This window comes from Emys orbicularis, chromosome 24, assembly GCF_028017835.1.
Source record: "Emys orbicularis isolate rEmyOrb1 chromosome 24, rEmyOrb1.hap1, whole genome shotgun sequence".
NCBI classification, from domain to species: Eukaryota; Metazoa; Chordata; order Testudines; family Emydidae; genus Emys; species Emys orbicularis.
In genome coordinates, this window is record NC_088706.1 from 7,642,000 (window position 1) to 7,666,543 (window position 24,544).

The 24,544-nt window shown below is 52.1% G+C and overlaps 2 protein-coding genes across 2 annotated transcripts; one reads left to right on the forward strand and one right to left on the reverse strand.

Moving 5' to 3' along the window:
- Window positions 1-507: 507 nt before the first annotated feature.
- On the reverse strand, window positions 508-6,194 carry LOC135894266 (hepatic lectin-like). Its single transcript, XM_065422330.1, has 5 exons — window positions 6,119-6,194; window positions 5,126-5,281; window positions 4,614-4,765; window positions 3,318-3,430; window positions 508-706 (listed from the first exon to the last, which is right to left on the reverse strand). Exons 1-5 carry the CDS (start codon window positions 6,168-6,170, stop codon window positions 508-510), a joined length of 672 nt encoding a protein of 223 aa, XP_065278402.1. The 5' UTR covers window positions 6,171-6,194.
- A 7,670-nt stretch (window positions 6,195-13,864) lies between these two features.
- Window positions 13,865-21,375, forward strand: LOC135893972 (la-related protein 6-like). Its single transcript, XM_065421929.1, has 3 exons — window positions 13,865-14,031; window positions 17,012-17,222; window positions 20,314-21,375. The coding sequence occupies exons 1-3, from the start codon at window positions 13,865-13,867 to the stop codon at window positions 21,373-21,375; spliced, it is 1,440 nt and encodes a 479-aa protein (XP_065278001.1).
- The last annotated feature ends 3,169 nt before the right edge of the window (window positions 21,376-24,544 follow it).

Consider the following 24,544-nt stretch of genomic DNA (forward strand, 5'->3'; position numbering starts at 1 on the left):
TGTTCACTACAAGATCGTTGATGGACTGCCAAGTATGGCTGAGGTTAGCTTCAATAAGGGTTACACACACAGTATCACCCAGTGGCTGAACCATATAATACAGTTTAGCCTTCCATTACACCTACCTACACCTGCTGTGTGCTGGGTGCCAGGCACTGGGTGCCTGCCTGATGCAGCAGTGGGCTTGCCCAGAGGTAGAAAATTTAGGATTTTAGAGGGATTTTTAGAGGAAAAGTTTAGGTGCCAAGTGAATTTAGGTGCCTACAAGTTTAGACCACAGCTGAGCAGGGGTTTTGTGGATCTCAGTGGTGCCTAGACTTAGAAGCTAAGCACCGAAGTCCCTGTGTGGATCTGGGCAAAAATACCCTTTGGAAAACGGGGCTGGACAGCCTGTGGCTTCTGCCAAGCCAGCTGCAAAGGTGAGTCCTCGGTACCCTCTACTGGGTGTTTGGCCAGCAGGAGATTAACAGGCTCAGGGGCAGCCCAGTGGCATTCTGGGATGCCGCATCATTGGCCACAGTGAACAAGATTTTTCAAGTCAGAGGAAGCGGAGATGGTGAGAGTGTCTGCTGCCTTTTCACAGATGTAGTGGAAAGGTGCGTCACACGAGGCATCATTCCAGTTATGCGGCGGGGTTTGTTTGGCTGTCAGAGACACACAGTCCTCCTTGTCCTGATGATTATCTGGCTGGGAAGGGTACCAAAATCTGGAGGGGGGAAAAAAAAAAAAAACAACAACCACCAAAAACCAACCATGGAACTTTCAGGATCTGTATTTTAGAAACTAACGATGCAGATTTCTCTGCATCTCAGCTCTCCTTCCTGTGATGGGCCTTCCCCCTGCTGCAGCACCCAAGGGAAAACACGGCTCTGTCCCATCCTACAGCATCAGGGTTGTATTGGCCCAAGAGGCCTCTGTACATTCGCACTCGTGGGACTGCGCGGATACTGCAGCCTGCCCCATGCATGGGGATGTGCAGAGGTCATCTCATCGCTTTGGTTACAGGTGAGCAATCGCAATTTTCTGGGTCCAGATCACAAGGATTTAGGGTGGATATTAGGAAAAGCTTTCAAACGACAAGGAGAGTTAGTACTGGAACAGGTTATTTAGGAATGTTGTGGAATCCCCACCACTGGAGGTTCTTAAGAACAGGTTAGACCGTGGGTGAGCAAACTATGGCCTGGGGGCCATATCCGGCCCTTCAGATGTTTTAATCCGGCCCTCGAGCTCCCCGCTTCACATGTGCCGTGGCTCTGCATGGCTCCCTGAAGCAGAGGCATGTCCCTGCTCTGGCTCCTACACGTAGGGGCAGCCAGGGGGCTCCGCACGTTGTCCCCGCAGCTCCCATTGGCCGGGAACCGCGGCCAATGGGAGCTGCAGGGGCGGCGCCTGTGGACGGGGCAGCACACAGCCGTGCCTCCGTATAGGAGGCGGAGGGGGACATGCCGCTGCTTCCGGGAGCTGCTTGAGGTAAGCGCTGCCCGGAGCCTGCACCTCTGACCCCCTCCTGCGCCCCACGCCCCAACCTCCAGGCCTGATCCCCCTCCCACCCTCTGAACCCCTCGGTCCCAGCCCAGAGCACCCTCCTGCACCCCAAACCCCTCATCCCCAGCCCCACCCCAGAGCCCACACCCTCAGCTGGAGCCCCCACCCTCCCCAACTCCCTGCCCCAGCCCGGAGCCTCCTCTTGCACCCTGAACTCCTCATTTCTGGCCCCACCCCAGTGCTCGCACCCCCAGCTGGAGCCCTCACCCCCTCCTGCACCCCAACCCCCAATTTCGTGAGCATTCATGGCCCACCATACAATTTCCATACTCAGATGTGGCCCTCAGGCCAAAAAGTTTGCCCACCACTGGGTTAGACAAACATCTGTCAGGAATGATCTAATTAACTTAATGCTGGGAGGGGGGGAGGGACGGACTAGCCGACTTCTTGACACCCCTTCCAGCCTTACATGTCTAGTCATATTCCTATTTCTCCCTTTTCACCAGGATTACTCCAGATTTACACCTACATAGCTGAACAGAATCTGCAGCATCCCAAGATCAGGCTGAAATTCCACACCCTGTTTCCCCATCAAAAAATAACACCCCAAAACCAAAACACACTACTGTTTGATTTTGGCAACATTTTATATTTTTCAACAGAAAAAAAAAAAATCAAAGACCAAAACTAAAGTGAGCATCTTTAAATTCAAAATGGGCAAATTTTCATTTAAATTTTTTTTCACTCAATTTGCCATTTAAAAAAAAAAATCTAATGAAATAGTTGTTTGAAATTTTTAATGGAAGTAACTTTGGATTTTGCAGCTAGCCCTGGCATCAGCCCAGCCTGCGTTTGGCTCGGGAGCAAGCAGCTGTGGCCAGTTCTGGTGCCCACAGCGCAGGAATGATGCAAGGATTAGAAAACCTGCCTTATCGTGATTAGCTATAGACTGAGCTCCTAGCGTCTAACAAAGAAAAGGTTGAGGGGTGACTTGATCAGTCGATAAGTACCTACATGGCCAATATTTGATAATGGGCTTTTCAAAGTAGCAAGCAGAGGTAGAACACAATCAAATGGCAGGAGGCTGAAACTAAGCAAGTGCAGACTGGAAATAAGGTATACCCTCATTGATAAAATTGACTAAAAAAACCATTGGAACAATTTACAACGGGTCGTGGTGGGTTCTCCATCACTGACCATTTTTAAAATCAAGACTGGAGGTCTTTCTAAAAGATCTGCTCTTATTCAAACAGGAATTGTCCTAGGGCAGTTCTCTGACCTGTGTTATACAGGAGGTCAGACTAGATTGGGGTCAGCAACCTTTCAGAAGTGGTGTGCCAAGTCTTCTTTTATTCACTCTGATTTAAGGTTTCGCGTGCCAGTAATACATTTTGACGTTTTTAGAAGGTCTCTTTCTATCAGTCTATAATATATAACTCAACTATTGTTGTATGTAAAGTAAATAAGCTTTTAAAAATGTTTAAGAAGCTTCATTTAAAATTAAATTCAAATGCAGAGCCCCCCGGACCGATGGCCAGGACCCGGGCAGTGTGAGTGCCACTGAAAATCAGCTCGCTTGCCACCTTCGGCATGCGTGCCATAGGTTGCCTACCCCTGAACTATATGATCTGGTGGGGGGAGGGCAGGAGGAAGAGAGGGGGACATGTTATCCTGTTTGCCCCCCTTTGGTGCAGCTGTTGAATCAATGCACGCTCCCTCCTGCTCCCCTCCAGCGTTTCTTACAGAGCTGCTGCACGGCTGAGTGGGGAGAAGTTGAGCGAGTGTCCTCCAGCCAGAGCGCGCTATGGAGGACCCTGCTGTATTACACTTACTTCTCCATTTGGTTTAAGTCAGTGCCATCCACCCACTTCCAGGAGCCTTCTTTGGCCACATCCGTCAGACCAATCCAATAATTCAACTGCCCTTGCCGCTTGCTGAGGAAGACCTGGAGAAGGTTACAGACAGCGCCGCATCAGAGACGCTTCAATGTTTCTGCTAAGAAGCTCCATTCTGCTCTCAACCACAAATCGCACCAGGCCGCTGAGCTGACAAAAAAGGACCCTTTCCCCAAAGCATCCAGTACAGCAGGGGGAAGAGAACCCAGCTGGCCCTGTTAATCTAGGGGATGAGGGGTTCTTCACTGTGGTACGTGTGCTCCCCGCTTTTCATTCCCAGAGATTTTAGCCCTGTTTTAGTTAGTTGTTTATTATGGGACGCCAGGGATCACGGAAGTCAGAACTGATTCCTCTATTGCAGTGGGTCTTAATCTGGGGGTCAAGAACAGGTGTCAGGGGGTCATGACCGCCCTGCCCTTCCCATGTCTGTCAACGAGGGAAAGGGCACGATCTTGGGGGTTCCTGGTATGGACAAGGTCAAGACTTCCACCAGCAAAGTCCCCCAGCGGCCTCAGAACTGAGGCCGTTTTGCTGCTCAGTGCCTGGGCTGGCGCTCGACCATGGCATTCCCCCACCTACCTCCCTGTGGGGCCTGAGCTGGTAGCCATTGTCAGAGGCCATCTCAGAGCTGGAGGAGTCCAGCTTAGTCCCTTCCTTCAGCACTGGGGCCATGTGAAAAATTCAGCTAGAATTTGGGGCGCACAGGAAAAGCTCCCCCGCCCCGGAACATCAGCCTGGGTCAACAGACCAATGGGGCCCTAGGCTCCTATTCCTCAGGCATGCCCCCACCCCTTGGGGCCATTCAGTGCCTGGGCCACTACCCACGCACAAGGCAGAATGACCAAGTAGCAACCCATGCATTCACCCCCTAGCCTGGAAGGAGATGGAGGCAGGAAGCGGCTTAACCCCTTGCCCCCCAGGGGGAGGGGGGAGGGAACAATCCTGCCCCAGCTGCAGCAGCTCCTGCCCAGAAGTGGCTGCAGCATGCGCTCTTAAGCCCTACTGCAGTAGCTACGGAACACACAAGCCCCGTGCTAAGGGTCATGGGACAGCCCAGGTGGCCAGGGCCATTGACGTGGGGGTCCTCAGCACTTCCTCAAAGGTCAGGCCCAGGGTGGGCTTGCAAAAGGAGGCATAAAAAAAACAAAAAAACAAAAACAAAACAAAAAACCACCAACCAAAAACTCCACAACGTCCCTAGGAGGCTCCATGATCGTAAGTAGCTCACGTTACCTGCTCCTCCAGATCATTAATGACCACTAGATCGGCCTGTTCCCTCTGGCAGCTGCTCCTGCTGGCATCCCACGATAATTCATTTAGAGAAAAGTTGTAGCATCTTCCTTTGTTTGAAATCCATTGGCAGGGGCACAAGGGACAGCTGATGTCTGAGGAGGGAGGAGAGGGAAATTGAGCACAGCTTGGCTCAGAACAGGGGGCCGCGTAAGAACAACCAGCACCTGAACTAGGCCGTTGTGCCCCTCCCGCTGGCTGGGTAGCTGCCGTCTCAGCTCCGGACCTTTGCCCGAGACGGCAGGAGAGAGTGGCCTTCGCAGCTCAAGTGGGCAGCAGGGGCAGCAGCGCATCTGCCCTTTCCTTAAGGCCCATCCAACAGGTGGGCGTTCAGAGCTGAGACTAGGAACCTGGACTCCTGGGTTCTCCTGCCAGCCCCACCATCTTAAGAGTCACTTCCCTGCTCAGGGTTTCAGTTTCACCCTCTGAACCGGGGACAATGGCACCGTACTCACTGCGGGGCTCTGAGGTGTTGGAGGACGGGGACTCCAGGGTGCAAATATTTGTGTGCAATGTCCACTGCAGTAACTGGGAGTATCTCCCTTCCACTTGCTCCATTTTGCTCTTGGATTCCTCTAGAAGCCGCGTGTTGCCAGCCAGGAGCCGGGAATCTAGCAGAGGGAGAAGACACCACGTTTGAGTGGGGGCGGCCCCTTCCCAAAGGCAGTCTACTTCAGCATCTGTCTCAGCACTGATATGAAAGCTAGGCCAACTGTGGCCTCAATCGACGGCCTCTCCTGGCCTTTAATCAAGAGTCTGAGCCGGTCTGAAAGGTCTGTGTGAACACTGTGGACCTTGTGGGAGCTGCCTCTGAGCCCCAGCCTTCACACCGGCCATCTGGTTTTACTGTTGCATTAAACTATTCTCTTTAGGTTGATCTAACTGACCCCTCCAGCCTTGGGGATTTGTGGTGCTCATCAGTCTAGGCACAGATTGGTAGCCCACACTAGAAGCCAGTTACACTTGAGGAGGGTCATTAGGGATGAAACTGGGGAGGTGGAGGAGATGCTAAGGGAAGAGGATGCATTTTCTGGAGAGTTAAGATCTCAAATCTAGGGCTTGGGGGCAGAGATCTTCCTAGGAAAGGAGGTTCACCTAGACTAGAGGGACCATACTTGGCAAGTCAAAAAGTGTTGTCCAACTATGTCACCACCGAAAAGTTGTTACCACATGCCACATGTCGAGTCACCCTGCCAGCTTCTGACACAATAGCTTCCTGGGTACACTGCTCAGAGGCAAGGATGTCCTGCCATCCACTAGCTGACTGTTGGGAACGAGTTGATCATGAAATAGTGAACCAGAGGACTTAGGAGGAGTGTTTCAGGGGGTGGGGAGGCCCAGCAGGCGCAGGCTCTCTGAGCACACTTCAGCGGGGAAAAGCACTGTTCTCTCCATTTAACAGGGCCGGGGGGGAACCAACCCTCATCCTTTCCATCAAAAGTACTTACACAGGATACTCAGGGAAATTAGCACCACCAGGAACAGCACACAGAGAATCATTGCTATCACTAGCCAAGGCCACAGAGACGACTTCTGGGCAGGGGGCTTTGATTCTGGGTGTACTGAGGGAGAAAGGAAAGAAAAAAACAACACATCGGTGTGCATCTGGTACAGACCCTACGCAGTATCCGCAGCAGAAGGGAGAAAGTCATAGGGCAGATCCTCACCTAGCGCAGCTCCTCCAGCAGCATACATTAATTTACACCAGCTGGTCCTTAGCATTCATAAATAGCGACAGCAACCCGTGTCCTGGTGCGACAGGCTGGGCTTGGGAGGCCCGAAGAAAATGTCTTATTTGAGCTTATTATTAGTGTTAGATAGCGTCTAGAGACATCCTCCCCGCCCCCGAGCCCTGGCTCCCAGTGTGCTAGGTGCTGCACATGCACATCGTGAGAGGCAGTCTCTGGCCTGAAGAGCTTCCAATCTAAATAGCCAAAATAGACAGAGGGTGGCAGGGGAAACTGAGGCAGAGAGCAGCAAAGCAAGGCGCTTGCCTAAGGTCATCCAGCAGGACAGTGGCAGACCTGGGAATAGAGCCCCGTCTCTTGGGTCCCAATCCAACGATCCATTCACTGGGCCATGCTGTCGCTATGTAACGTAACACATGGGGACGGTGATATTCCAAGCCCCTCCCCGGGGCTCCCACCCAAGAAGCACCTGTCAGGGGCTCCCTGTGGCTGACTGTTACCTGCTTTCTTCACATCTGTTTGCTGCGATCTGGGAGGAAATTTCAGATCCGCGTAGGTGACCTCATCTTCCTGACCCATCTTTCCTTTTCCCCACAGATCTGGGTTTCAGCTTCCTCCTCCTGTCAGACACTGGGCCGTGGCTAACGGAGACCGAGCACCATGTATCCCTCCAGAGCAAACAGCGAGCTGGGATTAAGGTAAGAGATGCAGTTAAAAGGGCCAGGGTTGCTTATTGAATAAGATGATCAGCCACGTAAGCGACCGACCTCCAGGCCAAGGGGCACTGCTTGGGCCAGGAAGGGTTTTCTGAGTCTGGGAGGGATTGGAACAGGCCAGCTGGTGGACACAGGTGACAGGCCCCCAGGAAACGTGTGTGTGGGAGACAATAGGAGAAGCAAAGTTAGCTGAACCCCCTAACTGCTCATTTCAGCACCTACACTCTGATACCTCAATTCAAGCAGCCGAGGCCAAAGCCTTCCCTCGCACATCCAGATGGGTTAGTAAAAAAAGCCAGCAAACATCAGAGAACTTGATTTAACACCACCACCTCTTAACTAGTGCTTTTCCTCAGTCGATCTCAAAACACTTCACAAAGGAGGCCAGAGACATATCCCCCATTTTACAGATGGGGAAACTGAGGCATAGAGCGAGGAAGTGACTTGCCCCAGGTCACCCAGCAGGCCAGTGGAAGAGCAAGGAATGGGACTCAGAAAACCTGGGTTCTAGTCTAGTGATCAAGGCCATCCTGCCTTCCCTAAGACTAATGGGAGGCCATGTGACCCGGTGCATAGGGCACTAGACAAGGACTTGGGAGACCCGAGTTCTGTGCTGGCTCTGGCAATGACCTGCTGTGGGACCTCGGCTAAGTCACTTTGCCATTCTGTGCCTCAGTTTCCCCATCTGAAAAACAGGCAGACTAATATTTGCCTCCTTTGTAAAATGCTTTGGGATCTCTGGATAAAGAACGCCAGACAAGAACTAGGTAGATCAAAAACTCGACCAGAGAAGAAATATTACAGCAAGAATCCCAAAGAGCTGCCCCCATCACAGGGCAGGAAAAAAAAAAAACCAAACAAACGCACAAACACCCTGCAAAGAAGAGACGCATGTTTAATTCTGCACTCTCCCACCCTCCTCATATCTACGGGGAAGTGAAAAAGGTCAGTCCCGAAGGAGGAACAGAAGACCTCTAAATAAAACCAAGGAGGACAATGGCTCCCTCTTTCTTGAGGGCCCCTAGCAGGTGGCTGTCAGCGGAGCTCCCACCCAGTCACTGGGAACAGAAATCTTGCATGTGGCAGCTCCACCTCGGCAGCTGAACAGGGCTGGAGAAGGAACCCTTCTGAGACCAGAAAGCGGCTGCAGAGTCACCACCATGGTTGCGCCGAGATGGACGGTAGTAACTGGCTGGCATTATTGGCTGGAATCATTTTATTCCCGTTTTTTTTTTCCTTTTTAAGATGGTATTTCTGGAGTCGGTTGAGCTCGAGTCCTGTCACATGACAGGGACATTTAGTCACATGGAGCGAGAAAATAAAGCGTTGGCTTCTTGCCAGCACACCCGGGCCTTAGGTCCTTATTCCACATGGCAAAGCTTGCCATCAGATGGTCACTGCTAACTTCGGCTGGACAGGAAGCAGCGAGTTAGCCAGAGGGAGGCGTGGCCCATCTACCCAGACACTCTGTCAATACAAGACACAGGAGGCAGCCGTTCTGCGCCACTCCGCACCGGCAAGGCCTGAGCGGTGTCCAGCTTTGGGCACCGAACTTCAAGAAAGATGTGACCGAATTGGACACGGTGTCCGGAGGAGAGCAGCAAGAACAAGAAAAGGTTTAGCAAACCTGGACTCTGAGGAATGGTTGAAAGAAATGGACACGCTTAGTCTAGACTCTAGAGCAGTGTTTCTCAACCTTTTTGATTCCAGGGACCTGCTTCGTGCCTTCCTAAACTGTGTCAGGGAGATCTCAGGGACCGGTCGTTGAGAAACACTGGTCTAGAGAAGAGAAGGCTGGGGTGGAGGGACCACACGATAACAGCCTTCAAATATAGAAAAGGTTGATATCAAAGAGGACAGTGATCAGTTGTTCTCCATGTCCACTGAGGGCTGGAGAAGAAGGAATCAACTTAACTTGCAGCAAAGGAGATTTAGGTTGATAAGAGGAAAAAACTGTCTAGAAGGAGAGCCAAGCCCTGGAACAGGTTATCTAGGGAGGTGGTGGAATTCCCATCCTTGGAGGTTTCGAAGAGCAGGTTGGACAAACGCCTGTCAGGGAGAGTTTAGGTTGACTTGGTCCTGCCTCAGAACAGGGGGCTGGACTAGATGACCTCGTGAGGTCCCTTCCAGCCCGGCATTTCTAGGATCATGAAATAGCCTGCGTCTGCCAGGGTGGGAGGCAGTTCAGTGCCTGAGTTATTCAAGGCAAAGAAGGAAGGAAGGAGAACTTTAACTGTCAGTTTCCCCCAGCACCGGAAACCCCGTGCACCCAGGCTCAGCTAAGCGTGGAAGTTGCAGCAACAACCGGTCACGTTGTGAGTTCCCCATGCACCGTCTCCACAGGTGCAGTGGGGTGAATTCCTCTTTCAGTAGACACCCGTCGGGCTGGTTTGTACAGGCCCTTACCGAGGGAAAGCAGTCACATTTCCGACTCTTGGAAGAGTGAAATCTTCCTTTGCCCAAATCCCATCTCAGAGCTGGCTTGGTTGGAAGGTTTCATCTCAGATTTGTACATTTCCTTCATTGGGAACTACAACGTGGTGCTTCCCCACCCCCATGTGCCCAGTGCAGTCCGGTGGCATGGGAGCATCTCAGACACACCCGTCCCAATGCCCCTCAATCCTGTTCTGCAGTGCCCCACTCTGCTCTTCCAGACAAGAACCCCAAAACAGAGAGAGACAAAGCAGACTGCTCCCTAAAACAGAGAGGCATAACTCACCCCACCCACCTTACTAGCCTGGCTGTCTGCAGACTGACTGCTGCTAGCTCAGAACACATGTTTCCCTACAGAGCCTCCTAAGCTGCAAGCAGGGCCAGGAAAACCCTCTGAAATTTAAAGTGACAGCCTACAATTTTAAAACCATTTTCAATGCACTGCAGGGACAAATCCCACTGACAGCTTAAGGAGAGGGAATCTGTGTCCTCACAAGGAGTCCTCTGTCATTGGTTTTTAACAAAGAAGGGGTGGATCTGGGCCATGGGTTTTTATCTCAAGTCTTAGTGGCAATGTTGTGGATCATCACCCCTGGGTCCTGCCCTGAACAGCATGGCCAATCCTTTCCATTATATTGCCAGGATGAACATTAGGCAGGTAGTAAGTGGTGCAGGCTGGGCTTTACCTCGGATCTAGGGGGAAGTGAAGAGTGCAGAATTAAACACGCATCTCTTCTTCGCAGGGTGTTTGTGGGTTTATTTTTTTCCTGCCCTGAAGCAAAACCCAGCTGGGGTCCCATGCCCTGTCTCCACCAAGCAATCAGTAAGACACTACATCTGTAACTGCAATCCCCCCAGACACAGCACTTCCTGACAATAGTGACAACGGGAGGAAGCATCTATTCACTCAACAGCATTAGGAGAACGGTTATAAACATGGACCACTGAAAGCCAGGGCATTAGTATTTAGATCCCATCAACAAGCTGAACTCAGACTCCATATCTGCCCCTCCCACCCACAATCCAGCTTCACCCTCAAGCTGGGTAAATCACGCATCCATCCCCCAGCCTAACTCAGATCCGTTACCGCTTTGGTCCAACCCCCATGCCCACCGTGGCCCAGAGACCGCCCTCCCATTCCAAATGCACAACATGGGTATCTTTCTTACCTGCCAGAAGCTACCACAGAATCAACTCAGCTTTAAACCTCCCCAGCTGAAAGCTACGAAAGGGTTTAAAAGAGGGAACGACTGGGGGAGGCAAGGGGGTGGATGGTTTGGTGGAGGCAGTGTTGTCTAGTGGTAAGAACAGAGGACTGGGAAGCTGGACTCTCAGGTTCTCTTCCCAGCTCTGCTAGAGGAGTTTTGTCTCAGGCCAGAGCGTGCGTGTCTGTGTAAACCAGGACTCCTGGGTTCTCTTCCCAGCTCTGCTAGAGGAGTTGTGTCTCGGGCCAGAGCGCGTGTGTAAACCAGGACTCCTGGGTTCTCTTCCCAGCTCTGCTAGAGGAGTTGTGTCTCGGGCCAGAGCGTGCGTGTGTGTGTAAAGCAGGACTCCTGGATTCTATCCCAGCTCTGCTAGAGGAGTTGTGTCTCGGGCCAGAGCGCGTGTGTAAAGCAGGACTCCTGGATTCTATCCCAGCTCTGTGAGGGAGCCCAGCCATGGGTTAGAGCTTCTTATTCTGGCTGGTTCTGCAGCCCTGTGTGACCCAGCCCACTTCCAGGCTTGGATGTGCTCTGCCCCAAATCCCCAGCCTGAACATCCCTCTCCTTTGGCAGAGCTCGGACCGGGATCTGCCTGGCTTGGACTCAGCTCTACTTTTTAACTGTCGCTAAAATGCAGACAATGGTCAGCGCCTCCTTGTCCGTATGCCCAGAGAACCCCAGCACTTACTTGGCAATGGCGTTCTCCCGTCTTCTGCTGTTGTACGAGCCGCGCAGAGCGAGTACTCAGCGGGGCTCTCTTCCCCCCTCGGTCAGAGGAGCACCCTGAGACTGCAGCTGGCTCTTGACAAGGGCAGTCCGGTCACCCCAGAACGTGTCCTCCTGCTCCCTGAGCTGTGTCCAAAGCACCGCGGGGAAGAAATTGAAGACAGGAGTTCTTGTTTCTTCAGCAGCACAGTTCCTCTTTCCGGAGGCAGAAGGTGAATTACTGATGTGGAAAAGCCCTTGAGTAACCAGCTCTGTCCGACCGCCCAAACGAGCGCTGAGTCCCAGAGACCAAGATGGCAGAGCCAGGGTCACGCAGCTGGTCCATCACCACCAGTCTCATCAGACCAGTGCGGATGATTCCCCTGGGGTCCGTTCCCCCGCTCCCTTGTTCCACAGCCCAGCAGAGCTCAGCGCATGGAACGTTTTCCTGAAGCGCCGCCTCCGTGTCCCCGGTCCGAAAGTCAATGCCTCACTCTTAGTTCTAGCCCCTTCTATTGCTCCAGCTCTGATCCGTCCTGGTCATTGCATCCGGCAGACAGTTCACACGCCCGGCCCCAGCACATGCTTACAGCTACTTAGCTCATTTTGTTATTTTTCTATTAATACACTATCAAAGGCGAGCTGGAACCCAGGCAGACAAATGCACTTGTGTGGCACTGGGGGACAGAGCTGGCTGGCTGGCAATTCCCCGGGCGTAGGGGTGGGGAAGTCCCGTCTGGCATCCAGCTAGCCTGGCTGGTATACAGGCAATAGGAGGGATTACCAAGGGAAGAGGGCCTGGTGGAATTTAGAGCAGCCTGGGTGCTGCTCTGACCTGCTGGGAGATCAGCCTGGGGCCAAGGATCCAGGGAGCACATTTGTGCCCCATGACTGGCACAGGTCAGACTGGGCCCACAACGGTGGGGGTTGTGTTTTTCCTTTCTTCCCCACCCCCTTTCCGTATTGATTCCATCCCAGGGTTTCCCTCCAGCCATCACCCCCAGGACAGGAAAAGGTACCTGCTTCCCATATCTTCACTCCCTGCCCATTAGTGAATGCCTTCCCAAGCTGAAGGCCAACCCCAGCAGGCAGCTGCTACGGAGCGGCTCCTTCTGGTTAAAGCAGGGAACTTCCTGTGACAACAGCATCATCTCAGCTCTAGGAGCTGTGCGCAGGCCTGACCTTTGTAGGTTTGAGCAGAAACCAGCTGCAACCAGGTTTCCTTTGGGTAGGAGGAGATGCTGCTGGAGCTATCGGAGCAGGGCCAGCTCCACTCCCCTGCTCAAGCGCATTCCCTGCCCTTTAATAGCTTGCTTTTCACTGACGGGAGTGGACGCTGCCTGCCCCTTTACAGACAGTTCACGTGCCAGAACCGTGCTGCCAACAGCATCACCCACCAGCCCAGGGGCAAGAAAAGGAAGTAGCCTTAGAACGTGGGGTCCTGCGTCTGTCTCCCAGCCCTTTTCTAGCCTTCACAAAGGGCAAGAGGCAGCATTTCAGCAGCTGATCTAAATTAATCATTTAAATTAGAGCTGGGGATGCAAAAGGCCCCCCCAAAAAAAGTTCCCTGTCCTAGCAGAGTCACAGACAGGGCTCACCAACTTCTCCCGGTCTTGAGCTCAAGGTGCATAACATGCCTACAAAGGTAGGGTTAGTTCTGCAATTCACCCTCCCCCCAGCTCCGGCTCCCCCATCATATACCTGGTGAAAGCCATTAAAAGCTCAGCTCCCAGGGCACACCTGCTAGGAAGCCAAAGGCCTCTCCTCAGGCTGGGGCTCTGCCCTATTTCCTGCAGGAGTCTCATGCAGAGCAGGTGAAGCTGTTTAACCTGACAACACATTTCACCTGGATGCTTGTTTGCCTCCTCTTAGCAGCCAGGGCAGCCCCCAGAGCTCTGCTGTGTGGCTTCCTGGGTGGGTCTGGCTTTTATTATAAGCCAGTGGCCTAGGGGATTCTCTCTTTGTATTGTTAGTAGGGCCAGTTTGTGGGGGGAGGGAAAGGAAATAACGTAGGGGTCTCCACAATGTAGCAGAAGGAGCTGGTGGGCTCTTAGTGCATCTTCACCTGGTGAAACAGGTAAGAAGCTGGTGTTTGCACCTGCTTTCTCCTGCCCTTAGGCCCAACCCTTTCCTAGAGTCCATCATATGCTTCTTGGGGTGTAGTGTTGATCCCTGCTAGGGGAGGGGTGTGTGATATGTGCCCTGGGCTCCCAATCACACTCTCATTGTAGTGCTGAATTTGTAATGAAAGAGGTGCCAGGGCTCAAGCAATTGTCTTATATTCATAACCCATGTGCCCAGCCCGGAGATACTGGGGCTATGAACTCCCAAGCCCAGAGGTGCTGGGGCTTAGTCTGATAGCTAATTAAGCACTGTCTCCTTCAATACGAGGCATTTAAGCTGCTTGTGATTGTCCTCTGTATTTCTTCTACCTTGCCAGATGAAGCACCATGTCGTCTCATGGTTCCTTGGTGGCCCTGGGGCTTGGTTCCCAGCCCAGGTGCAGCACCCCCATGCAAGTGCAAACGACTCCCTTTTCTACTCTGCACTTCCTTCCGCACAAGAGCCAGCCTCTCCCCCCACTCAGCCAGGAAGACTTCTTTGAGAACTTTGATGGGTATGTGTCTATCTATCTATTGTGGGGCTGCCCCTCCCTGATAGCCCTGGAGATAAGGCCTTAGTTATCTCCAGATTCCTAGTAGTGCAGGCAGTGCCCTGCCGTATGCTGCATCTCCTAGAGGAACCAGCTCTAGGAGAGAGAAGGGAGTTGAGGGCTCCCTTCAATTCTCTGCCTCTGCTGAGACTGCAAATAGAGGGGGCAACTGGTGCCCAATGTGAGCTGCTGGGGGTTAGACCAAGACCCCAACACACTTTACATGATCCTCCACAAAGGCCTTTGATATTATCCGCTTCTGTTGGCTATTGATCTGGACTTGAGCTAGTGCTCTCCCCTTGAAAGTTCCCCTCTAACCTAGCGCCAATAGGCTGGAGTTGGCTAGTTCCCAGCCGGCTTGGCTCTGCAGTGTCCGGCTGCTTGGGTAGCCCTTTACCCCAGGGCACAGCGGGTGTACAATGCTCCCATGCTGAGTTATTACATCGCACTAGCAGCTCGAGACCATTGGGGGGGCCCCTTGGTGCTGGGTACTGTCCAAACGCAAGGTGAGATGGCCTCGGGCCTGACACGCCCATTGTCTAAATGGATGAGACCGAGGTGCAGAGCGGGTCCTTGCCTGCGATCGCACAGCAGATCAGTGACCAAGCTGGGCAATGGGGAAATGACCCCATTATGGCTTTTAACCTATGGCTAAAATCCGTACTCTTCTCACCCGGCTTTCTCACGCAAGCAGGGAGCTACCCGCTCAGTGCAGGCTGGGTATTCACAGGCCCCGCTTCCCTGCACTACGCCGGAGAGAGGCGACTATGTTTGTAACTTGGAAGCTCTCAGTGGAACCGATTCTCTGTGGGCTTCTGGTCCCCCTCTATTGTAGGTATGCTGGCCACATGCGTGGACGTGGGGGAGAATCCTGGGGGTGGGGAAGGGAGTTGGTATCAAATAGGAGAAACGTCTTCCCAGCCTCTCCCTTAAAGCGCCTCACCCCACCTTCCCCCAGGGTGTCTCTGCCAGGGAGTTAGATACAAGCAAAGAAATGTGAGACTGGAAGGGACATCCATAGGTCATCAATTCCAGTCCCCTGCACTTGAGGCAGGACTGAATCTGGGACAACTCTCCCATTGCTAATTAAGGTTTCAGAGAAGCAGCCGTGTTAGTCTGTATCCACAAAAAGAACAGGAGTACTTGTGGCACCTTAGAGACTTAGGCCTTGGCTACACTTGCAGCTGTACAGCGCTGTGAGGTAAATCTGTCTGAGTAGGGAAAAGCGCTGCAGTCTGTCCACACTGACAGCTGCCAGCGCAGTGGTGTGGCCACACTTGCGACATTTGCAGCTGTGTTGGGAGCGGTGCATTATGGGCAGCTATCCCAGCATTCGTGTGGCTGCAACGTGCTTTTCAAAACGGGGGTGGGGTGGATTGTGACAGGGAGTGTGGGGGGAGAGAGAGTGCTTTTTGGAGCATGTCAGCTCTCTATTTTGCAAGTTCCGAACTCCCGGCCCCCTCCTCATTCATTTACTCACTCAAAGCAAGCTGCAAACTGTTTGCTTTTCTCTGTGGTACGAGCTCTGAAACCGGCACGTCCGCATTCCTGCAGCCGGTCACAACAATGGAGAGGATTGGCCACTTGACAAGGTGATTAGTACAGCGCTGCAAGCGTTTACACTCACACCCCTGAGTCGTAGCCACTCCACTGCAGCTGTTATTCCTCTCGGGGAGGTGGAGTACCTGCAGCGGTGTACCCAGGGAGATACAGCACTGTAAGTGCCCTGCCAGTGTGGACGGGGAGTGAGTTACAGCACTGGGGGAGGCTTTACAGCGCTGTAACTTGCAAGTGTAGCCAAGGCCTAACAAATTTATTTGAGCATAAGCTTTCGTGGGCTACAGGGCACTTCTTCCCCAGGGCTCTCTTCCTACGACTACAGCAGAGATTCCGCCCCCCAGTGTTACAGGCTGAGAACTGTAACGTGGGAATGAGATCCAGGCCTTATCTCACTCCCCACTCCTTCAAAGTGACCCAGTTTCAGGAGATGGGGGACTGAGGTCATGGAGGGGGAGTTAATCAAGAAACTCGCCCTTCTAGGGATTGTGGGCGGGAGCCTGACTGACGCAACAGCTTGTTCCTCTCAAATTTACCATTCCCTGGGCTTCCCTCCTTAGTCACGTGCTGCCAAAACATTACAATGATGATCTTGCTTGCAGGGTATAATTAGTGGGGAGCAACAGAGTCAGGGTGAGAACAGGTCTTATGGGTAATACACTGAGTATTTGCACCCCAGCTAGCAATCAGCATTTCTTTCAAGAGCTAAATGCTCGAATGTCTGCTTAAACAAAAGCTTAACACTATTTGCAATAGCACCAGCGGCTTGCATCCTAATGTTGCAGTCATTCCAGAGACTATTCCATCCCCTCTTGAAACAAATCCTGGGTATCTCTTGAGCTCCTGTCTAGGGCGTTTGAACGGCCTTCCCCCAGGTGAGCACCTCGACAGCCAATCTGCACAAGCAATAATAATACTTGGAACAGAGCCCTGGTCTCTGGTGTCCCAGTTCTGTTCCTTTTGCTGCTGCACCACACTCACCTCCCAAATAGGTAGGGACACGTGGGTATCTTTCTATGCTCACCCAGTAGTAGCACTTCCAATCCAGAGCTGCGCTGCTGGTCTCTAACCCAGCCACCCCCGTCTCCATGGCTGAGTGATGCTGATCCAGTCTGCAATGCTGGTCCCTTCCAGGAACAGCAGTGGGGAAAGTGCTGTGTTTACCGGCACTGAGGGCTGGAAGCCCCTCTGAGATTTCCTTGTATTCATGAATCCTAAAGGCGTTGCCTCGATTGCAGACACACCGGGGTACCTGGGTGTTTGTCTGTAAGTGGGTAACCCAGCTAGTGACAGGTGCCCACTGTAAGTGATCCAGGCCTGTGTGCTTGTTTATCCCAGCTACAAGTGCAGTTAACCTTGGGCGGGATTCCGGCTGTCTTGCTTGTAGGAGCTTCTACGACCTGAATGACATTTTTGGGGCTGACTCGTTCGAGTGCGACTCCCCAGTGCCCGACGCACAGCTGATCCAGAGGATTGTGTCTCAAGTGGAGTTCTACTTGTCTGACGAGAACCTGGCCAAGGATGCCTTCCTCCTCAAGCACGTTCAGAAGAACAAATTGGGCTTCGTCAGCATCAAACTGCTGACATCTTTTAAGAAGGTGGGTGGTTCCCTCTTGCCGCTCACATCCTGGTGCATGTGACTAGAGCAGTGTTTCTCAAATGCGGCCACCGCGGCTGCATGCGGCCACCAGGGGCTTTTCTTGCGGCCACAGCCTTCTGGGCTGTGATTGCCCTCCCCATCCCTTCCAAAGCAGGGCCTCCTCCCCCTTCCCTCCTCCCTGTTGCTCCTGGATGCCCCGTTGCTCCTTGGTGTTGGTTGCTGGGGCCACCATCAGGGGTTGGGCCCTGCCCCCCTCTGGAATCACCGGGGGCACAACGCTGGAGGAGCAGGCAGCCAGTGAGTCCCCCACCTTCCCAGGGGCGGTGGGGCTCAGGCTTTGGGCTTCAGCTCGGGGGTGGCAGGGCAGCAGGCTCTGGCTGTGGGGCTTTGGGCTCCAGCCCCGGGCACTGGCTTTGTGGTGGCAGGCCCCAGGGTCCAGCCCATTGGCTTCGGGCTCCATCCTCTGGCCCCGTCCTCCAGCTGCGGGACTTTGGGCTCTAGTCGCAGGGCTCCAGCCGTCACTGCCTCCCCCAGCTCCCCACCCTCATCTCCCTTGGCCCTCCCCCAGGGCTTAATTTGTCCCCAGGCTTGCCGGGGCTGAGTAAGTCTGCTGTGAAAAGTGATACTTGTATGTTTGTTAATATCACTTTTCACAACAGACTTACTAGCTAGCAATGAATAAATTACAATGATTTGGACGTGTCTATGTGCATATTTATTTGGTTTTCCTAAAGCTAATTAAGTATTTTAAGAAAAAGTGAGAGAGTGGCCACCAGCCAGAGTTGGTGGCCGCACTGAGGCCACCAAAAAATTTGTCCGGAGAACCCCTGAACTAGAAGGAAGCTAGGACTGGATCTAAGTGCTGTAGCCTTTAAGAGGAAGGACCAAGCCAATATCCTGATCACATGCTAAAGTTTAGCTTGACCTCCTCTGGCCCTTGCATGGCTCAACTTCGACCTGGGTCGTGGCCTGCTCCCTGGCCATTTCAAATGGCTACAGCATTCCCCGCCCCTCCTCATCCTAAACTGCTGTGCAGCCTCGCTCTGTTATCAGTTGTGCTTCACCCCAGAGGTGGCTGCATTTCAGAGGTAGATGGCAGTGGGTAGCTTGTAAAGTCTTTTAGGATCTTTCGGGATGAAAAGTGCTCGATGTAGATGTTAAGATTTAACTGTTTGTTTGGCACAGATTTTCAAAAAATGGGGGGGCCTCAAATTAGGTTCTTAAATTGCGTGACAGGCTCTGGGGAAGAGAAGCAGTCTAATTTTCAGAAGTGCTCAGAAAGAAGCAACATTAATTGCCTGCTCCAGGAGGTAGTGGTTGCCCAGCATTGGTAGAAATGGGGTCCTTTACTTGTGAGACTAACCTCAGGTTCCTATTTTGAGAAATCTTGGCCTAAACAGACACATGTCAGCGGCCTTCTATGGAATTCTACATACTCAAGCTCTGACTCATGTTTAGCCGTTCTTGGCTTGTGGGTGAATATTGTGTGTGCTCTGACTGTACACAATCAGTCTGCTCGAACACACAAAGGCCTATCCAAACTGCTTCAAATTTGGTCAAACCATCCTCTGCTGGCCACAGACTGGACACACTTCACTTGAAGCAGGAAGGACCTCGCTTTTTAAGGGTGGAGTGGTACATCCTGCTGGAAAGCGAGTCTTCACCTTAGCCATACCCAGTCAGCTTTCTGTCCATATTCAAACCAAGCAAAGGCACCTAACAGAGGTGAGGGGGAATCTACCAAGGGGAAGTGTTGGGTTCTTCATAGTCTTCAAATAAAAAAAAAAAAATTCTGGAAGAGGAGGTTTAGCCAAACACGTTACTGGTATCAGTACAGGTGTAGCTGGATGGAAGTTTCTGAGGTGTGTTAGATGAGTCCGACCTCCTGCATAACGGTCCCTTCCAGCCATATCCTCTATGAAACCTCTGCTCCCTTCCTCCCCTTGAAAATAAGTTAGAACCAACGTCCCCAAACTCTGCGCTGCAGAGAGCTGAGCTCTTCTCATTTCTGGCTACTGGTAGGGGGGAACCTAGACTTCTGGGAGAGCAGCTGAGGGCAAAGAGGAGAAGCTTTGTTCCTGGGGTCACTGTGCCATAGTAGGGACAGGAGAGGGGAACAGATGGGCTTTAGAACCTGACGACAGCAGTAGGAGAAGGGAACAAGGAAAGCAGAGGAACAGAGCGGGGGGGAGGAGGAAGACCTAATTGTATTAAAAGACCAGTTAAAACAGATCAACACTCCGCATGTTAGCATGTGCTGGTCTTTCCCCAGAGATGTAACGTGATAACCAGTGGGAGGTTAGGGCAATCCTCTCTGGATGAGGCATGCTATGGAAAAGCTATGAGAGCACCCAAGACTGAATATTTTGTAGCTGGGAAGTGTTCTCCCCCCCCCCCCCCCTGGTCCCCCCACACCCTGTTTCCATGACTGGTGTCGTTTTAAGATGGAGCTTGATAAACCTTTGGGATTCTATGATGGGATTGCCTGCAATGGCAGGGGACTGGCCTCAGTGACCCAAGAGGCCCCTTCCGGTAACTCTCTGGGGTCTCAGGCCCTGTTCCATAGAGCAGCGTGTGCTTCCAGGGCTCTGTCCAAATAACCAAGGGCCAGGCGCATGGGCATGTTCCTCCCAGGCAACATGCTTCAGCTCGGAGCGGGAGGCTCCCCTCCAGCAGGAAGAGGTGGGGAGTCGCTCTCCACAGAGCGTTTGGATCAGGCCAATTTCCGAAGCTCCCACCAGAGCAACATTTTTATTCGTCTCTTTCCCCTGGCGCTTCCTTCCTGGATCTGTTCCATATGCAACTTTCCCACTGCCTGTCTTAGCACAGAGGCACTGGGGGTGAAATCCTGCCCAGGGCTGGGATGGGGATAAAGGAGGCGGGAACACCATTCTGACTGGCTGCTTGGGAGGGGGGGGGGGTGAAAGGAACCGAGGGCATGTGGGGAGCTGTGCCCCTTTCCATAGCTGCACATGGACAGTACCAGAGCTGGTGCAGAGGGTTCTGTGCAGGTACATCCCAAGAGTAGGGGGAGTCTTTGAATATCCTCATGGCAGGAGAATATTGTTTCCCTTCTCTCTTGCTGACAGGTGAAATACCTAACTCGAGACTGGAGGCTCACTCTCTACGCCCTGCAGTTCTCGGAGCTGCTGGAGGTGAACGAAGAAGGGACTAAGGTGAGAAGGAAAATTCCCATCCCGGAGTCTCTCCTGAGCATCCCGCCAAGCAAGCTGCTCCTGGCCTGGAACCTCCTACCCCAGGAACAGGGAGTGTCGCCACCACTCCAGAAGAGCTTCATTGAGACCATCACTAAAATGTTCAGCCCCTTTGGCGCCATCGCCTCCATCCGCATCCTGAGGCCGGGTAAGAAGCTGCCTTCCGACGTGAAGAAGTATTCCTCCCGCTACCCCGAGCTCCTGACCAAGTGCTGCGCCTTGGTGGAGTATGAAAACCTGGAGAGTGCTAGGAAGGCTTATGAGGAGCTGAACCATGGCCTGGGCTCCCCCAGCAGGGAGAGCATCAAGGTGGTCCGTCTCTCCGGGAAGGGCGCCAAAAAGAAGAGCGGGGATGACGTGGAAGAGGTGGAGCTGGTGGACCAGCTGGGCAGGAAGCAGCAGGCGTCGGAGACGCTGGCCTATGCCGCGGGAGACCCTTTCTTCTGCAGCTCTTCGGAGTCCGACAGCATGCTGGCTTCCCCTCCCGTCCTGATGCAGAAGTATCTCTCCACTCCAGTGTGGTCTGCCGGCAGCCTGGGCATGAGCTTCAAACCCGGCTTCTTCAGCAGCCCTCACGCCAGCCCTCTTCTCTCCAATAAAAGTCTGGCTCCCCCCCACTGCCCTTCGCCCCTGGTTGCCGAGCTGGGCAACGGTGGCTCCTCCAGCCCAGACACGAGTCCCGAGTTCCGAAGATTGTCCGATTCCTGCTGGGACAGCGGGATTGGCTTTGGCAGCTCCTGGGTCCAGCGGCGACGGGGGGCTGCCCATAGCCAGTCTCTGGAAACCAGAGCTCTACCCTGCAGCTCTCTGGCACTAAGAAAGATGCCAGATTCCTTTGGCCTTCGACCTGGAGTGATGCGCCTGCCCCATGGGCCGGATGGCACCAAAGGCTTCTACAACAGCATCGGGAGAGGAAAGCTGGTCCTAAGACACTAGTGTGTCTCGTTGTGGTTCTTCTGTGTGTGTTTTTGTTTGTTTTTTCTTCTCTCAAGTAAATTAGCCCAGTGACCCTGGAAAGAGGTTATCTGCTAACGACTTAAGCGCAGCCCTGCGGGAAGCTGGAGTCTGAAGTATTCGCAACTTAGGGTTTAAGAGGGATGTTCAACGACTAGTCGGCTTGGGAGGTGAGATGCTGAGGAAGGGGATGTACCAAACAACCACCATTTCTCTCTCGCTGTAGTGGCTGCTTCTGTCCATGTGCTGTCTAGTATCTAGACTTTCTAAGCCGAGCCATGTTGCTGAGATTTTATTGTAGCTAAGGGTTTTATTCCACTAACTCCCATGCTATCCGCTACCAAATAGTTGCATGTGTATCTCAGCCTGCACCTATCGCTAGCAAGACTCAGGGACTTGTTCCTCTTTCTGATCCAGTAATGTAGCCTTCAGTTCTCAGAGCAGTGTCACCTAGGGGTGAGTTTATACCCTTTCAGAACCAGACTTTCAGGATGTGGTATTCTGTAACGGCCCGGCTTGGCAGCAGATGATGTAAATAGGTTGTTTCTAAATGGAGTATTGTGTGTTGACATGTGAGGTTATGCAGATGGAATGTTAAAATGATCAATAAAGAGAGTTGAAGTATTCCAGGCACCTGCTGTACCATTCGAGCCATTGCTTTCTCCTTGCACATCTTTCCTGGGTTCTCTGCGGGCTGCAAAAATATCTCCCTCTTTGGAAAACTTTCTGCTTTCAAAATGAGTTTCCTAGCAAAGGGAAGCTCATTTCATCCTGTACCTAGGCTGTTTCACTGCCTCCTGCCAGGGATTAAATTCAAGCCCTCCTACCCCAAAGGAATAGACACTTATCCCCCAGACTCGGAGAATCTTCACTAGTGGTATGGGTTCTATGACACAATTAGCAGGTCTGCCCTCTCCAGGATGGAATCAGGACACTGTTTCATTACTGTATCACCCCCAAATTACCTTGCCAGTGGCTAAGAGTCCCTTCCCCACCCATATAGACTTTGTCTCCAAAGCAACTTGTTTTGTTGGTTCAATAAAAAGGTGTCATGTTCTCTTCCCTAGAACCCACATGGTTGTAGACACTACTTCTGTGTCCGCTCTGAATACTGATCTTGGTAAAACTTTTAATAGGAGATCTGCAAAGGGGAAAAAAAACTGGGGGATCTATGGGGGGTTAGGCTCCTTGAGGGGATAGATAAGTACTTAATTATCTACCTCCCAGGGCTATAGTAAGGTTGAAATCACTAGTTTGTAAAACGATGCAGAATCCTCGATTGCAAAGTGCTTTCTACAGCCTGGTCAACACTTAAAACTTAACTTGCCGGAGCTACGTTGCTCAGTGGTATGACCAATTCACACCCCAGAGTACTGTGCCCCTGGTGTAGATGTGGCCAGGCCCATAGAAGAATTCTGTCAATCTAGCTCCTGCCACCCAGGGAGGTGGATTACCTACCTCAATAGAAGAACCTCTTCCATGGCAGAAGGAAGCGTCTACCCTATGGTGCTACAGCAGCATAGGGTAGATAGAACCCTATTTGCACAATAGTGCTTTGTACATAACAATGTGGTTTCCCCAGGGAATTCTAATGCGGGTGCTTCATGTAAGGGCATCCCAGGCTGGGAGCACCAGGGGGGATCGCACCAGGGTGTCTGTGTTGTGAGCCTCCACTACTTAAGCGAAGAGGAAAAGTCCATTAACTCAGTGGTTCTCAGCCTTTCCAGACTACTGTACCCCTTTCAGGAGCCTGGTTTGTCTTATGTACCCCAAGTTTTACCTCCCTTAAAAATGATAACAGGGCCACTGGAACAATGTTCTAGTGTGGGGTGCTGAGAGCTGTTGAACCACACTATAAACCCTTTATATGATGGAAACCACTTCAAGCCGGGGGTGCTGCTGCAACCCCTAGTTCTAGCACCTATGAATGATAGTGTCACCTCCTGATTCAGCGAGGCCCCGGGCTGCTCAAACATAGTGAGAGACCGTTCTTGCCTTACAGACTTTACAGTCCAAACGAGACAAATATTAGTAAAATGGATCCTCTGTTAGACCACATACAACTGCACTGAATGAAGGTGTTTACAAACCCACCCTCTGAGTGCAGAAGCCAGGGTGCATGATGCATGCAATTGCTATTAAACAAAAAAAATTCAATAATTATTTCATCAAAAACCTGGTAAATAATAAAAAGGTACATGGGGGGGGGGGGGGGGAGAAACAGAACTGCATCTGTTTCAAAGCCTGCAACTTGGAAACAACTTCCCACTTTCAAAATGGTGTGTGAATTAATGTTGTGAGCAGCCCTACCATGAACATGACAGTAATTGGATTTGATGCATATCATACAATGGTACCTATTTAAGGGACAGCTGTAGCAGAGCAGGAGAGGGGTAAAGAAGCAGAGGCATCTGAAATGCAATTTTGGGAACAGGTTTGAAAACAAGTGATTTTATTGTATTATACAGTTTTTTCTTGCATTATAAAGCACCTCTCCAGGGTCCTAGGTGCTCGTAAAGCAAAGCTGTATAACGTACATATGGCTATATAAATAATCTTCACATAAACACTTGCCCACTGACCCTGTCTTTTGAAATATAAATCATCCAGTTCACTGACCTTCCACAACTTAATTGGCTCCTCCAACCAACCAACCCTTATCGCTTAACTCGCCCCTTTGAGGAAAAGCTGGGGCACTAGGTAAGTCTTGTGTTTGCTCCGGAGCTCATCCATTCTGGGCTGTTTTGGAACAAAGGAGGAGTAGCGAGTACCTGTAGCTAGGCTCCCTAGATGGAAGATGCCCCCTGCCACCGGCTTAAGCTGGGGGGCTGTTGGCTTCTGGGCCCCCTGCAAATTGCAACGGTGATGGTGTAGCAGGGAGACATTAGGAGCAGGAATGTCCCAAACTGTTCAGGGCTTTACGGATCAAAACTGCCGCTATCAGTCCCACCTAGAAACCAATTGGGAGTCTACATTGCCTTCTGAGTGGCGATGTAGCAGCGTGTCTGCCTGAAGCAGTACTCTAGGAAGGAAGGTGCCAGTGAACCCCTTGGAAGTGGACTGGTTCCTTTAATCTCAGATGGCCCATGGAAACAGGCTCTCACCAAGTGAAGGACCAGTCTGCCCATGACGAGGATGTAACCTCCACCTG

Coding starts and splice junctions, on each gene's coding strand:
- LOC135894266 (XM_065422330.1), bottom strand. CDS start 6,170: ATGATTCTCTGTGTGCTGTTCCTGGTGGTGCTAATTTCCCTGAGTATC. Junction 5,282..6,118: donor AATTTCCCTGAGTATCCTGT/GTAAGTACTTTT, acceptor TCCCTCTGCTAG/ATTCCCGGCTCCTGGCTGGC. Junction 707..3,317: donor GACTTAAACCAAATGGAGAA/GTAAGTGTAATA, acceptor TCCCCCCTCCAG/ATTTTGGTACCCTTCCCAGC.
- LOC135893972 (XM_065421929.1), top strand. CDS start 13,865: ATGTCGTCTCATGGTTCCTTGGTGGCCCTGGGGCTTGGTTCCCAGCCC. Junction 14,032..17,011: donor TTCTTTGAGAACTTTGATGG/GTATGTGTCTAT, acceptor TCTTGCTTGTAG/GAGCTTCTACGACCTGAATG. Junction 17,223..20,313: donor TGCTGACATCTTTTAAGAAG/GTGGGTGGTTCC, acceptor TCTTGCTGACAG/GTGAAATACCTAACTCGAGA.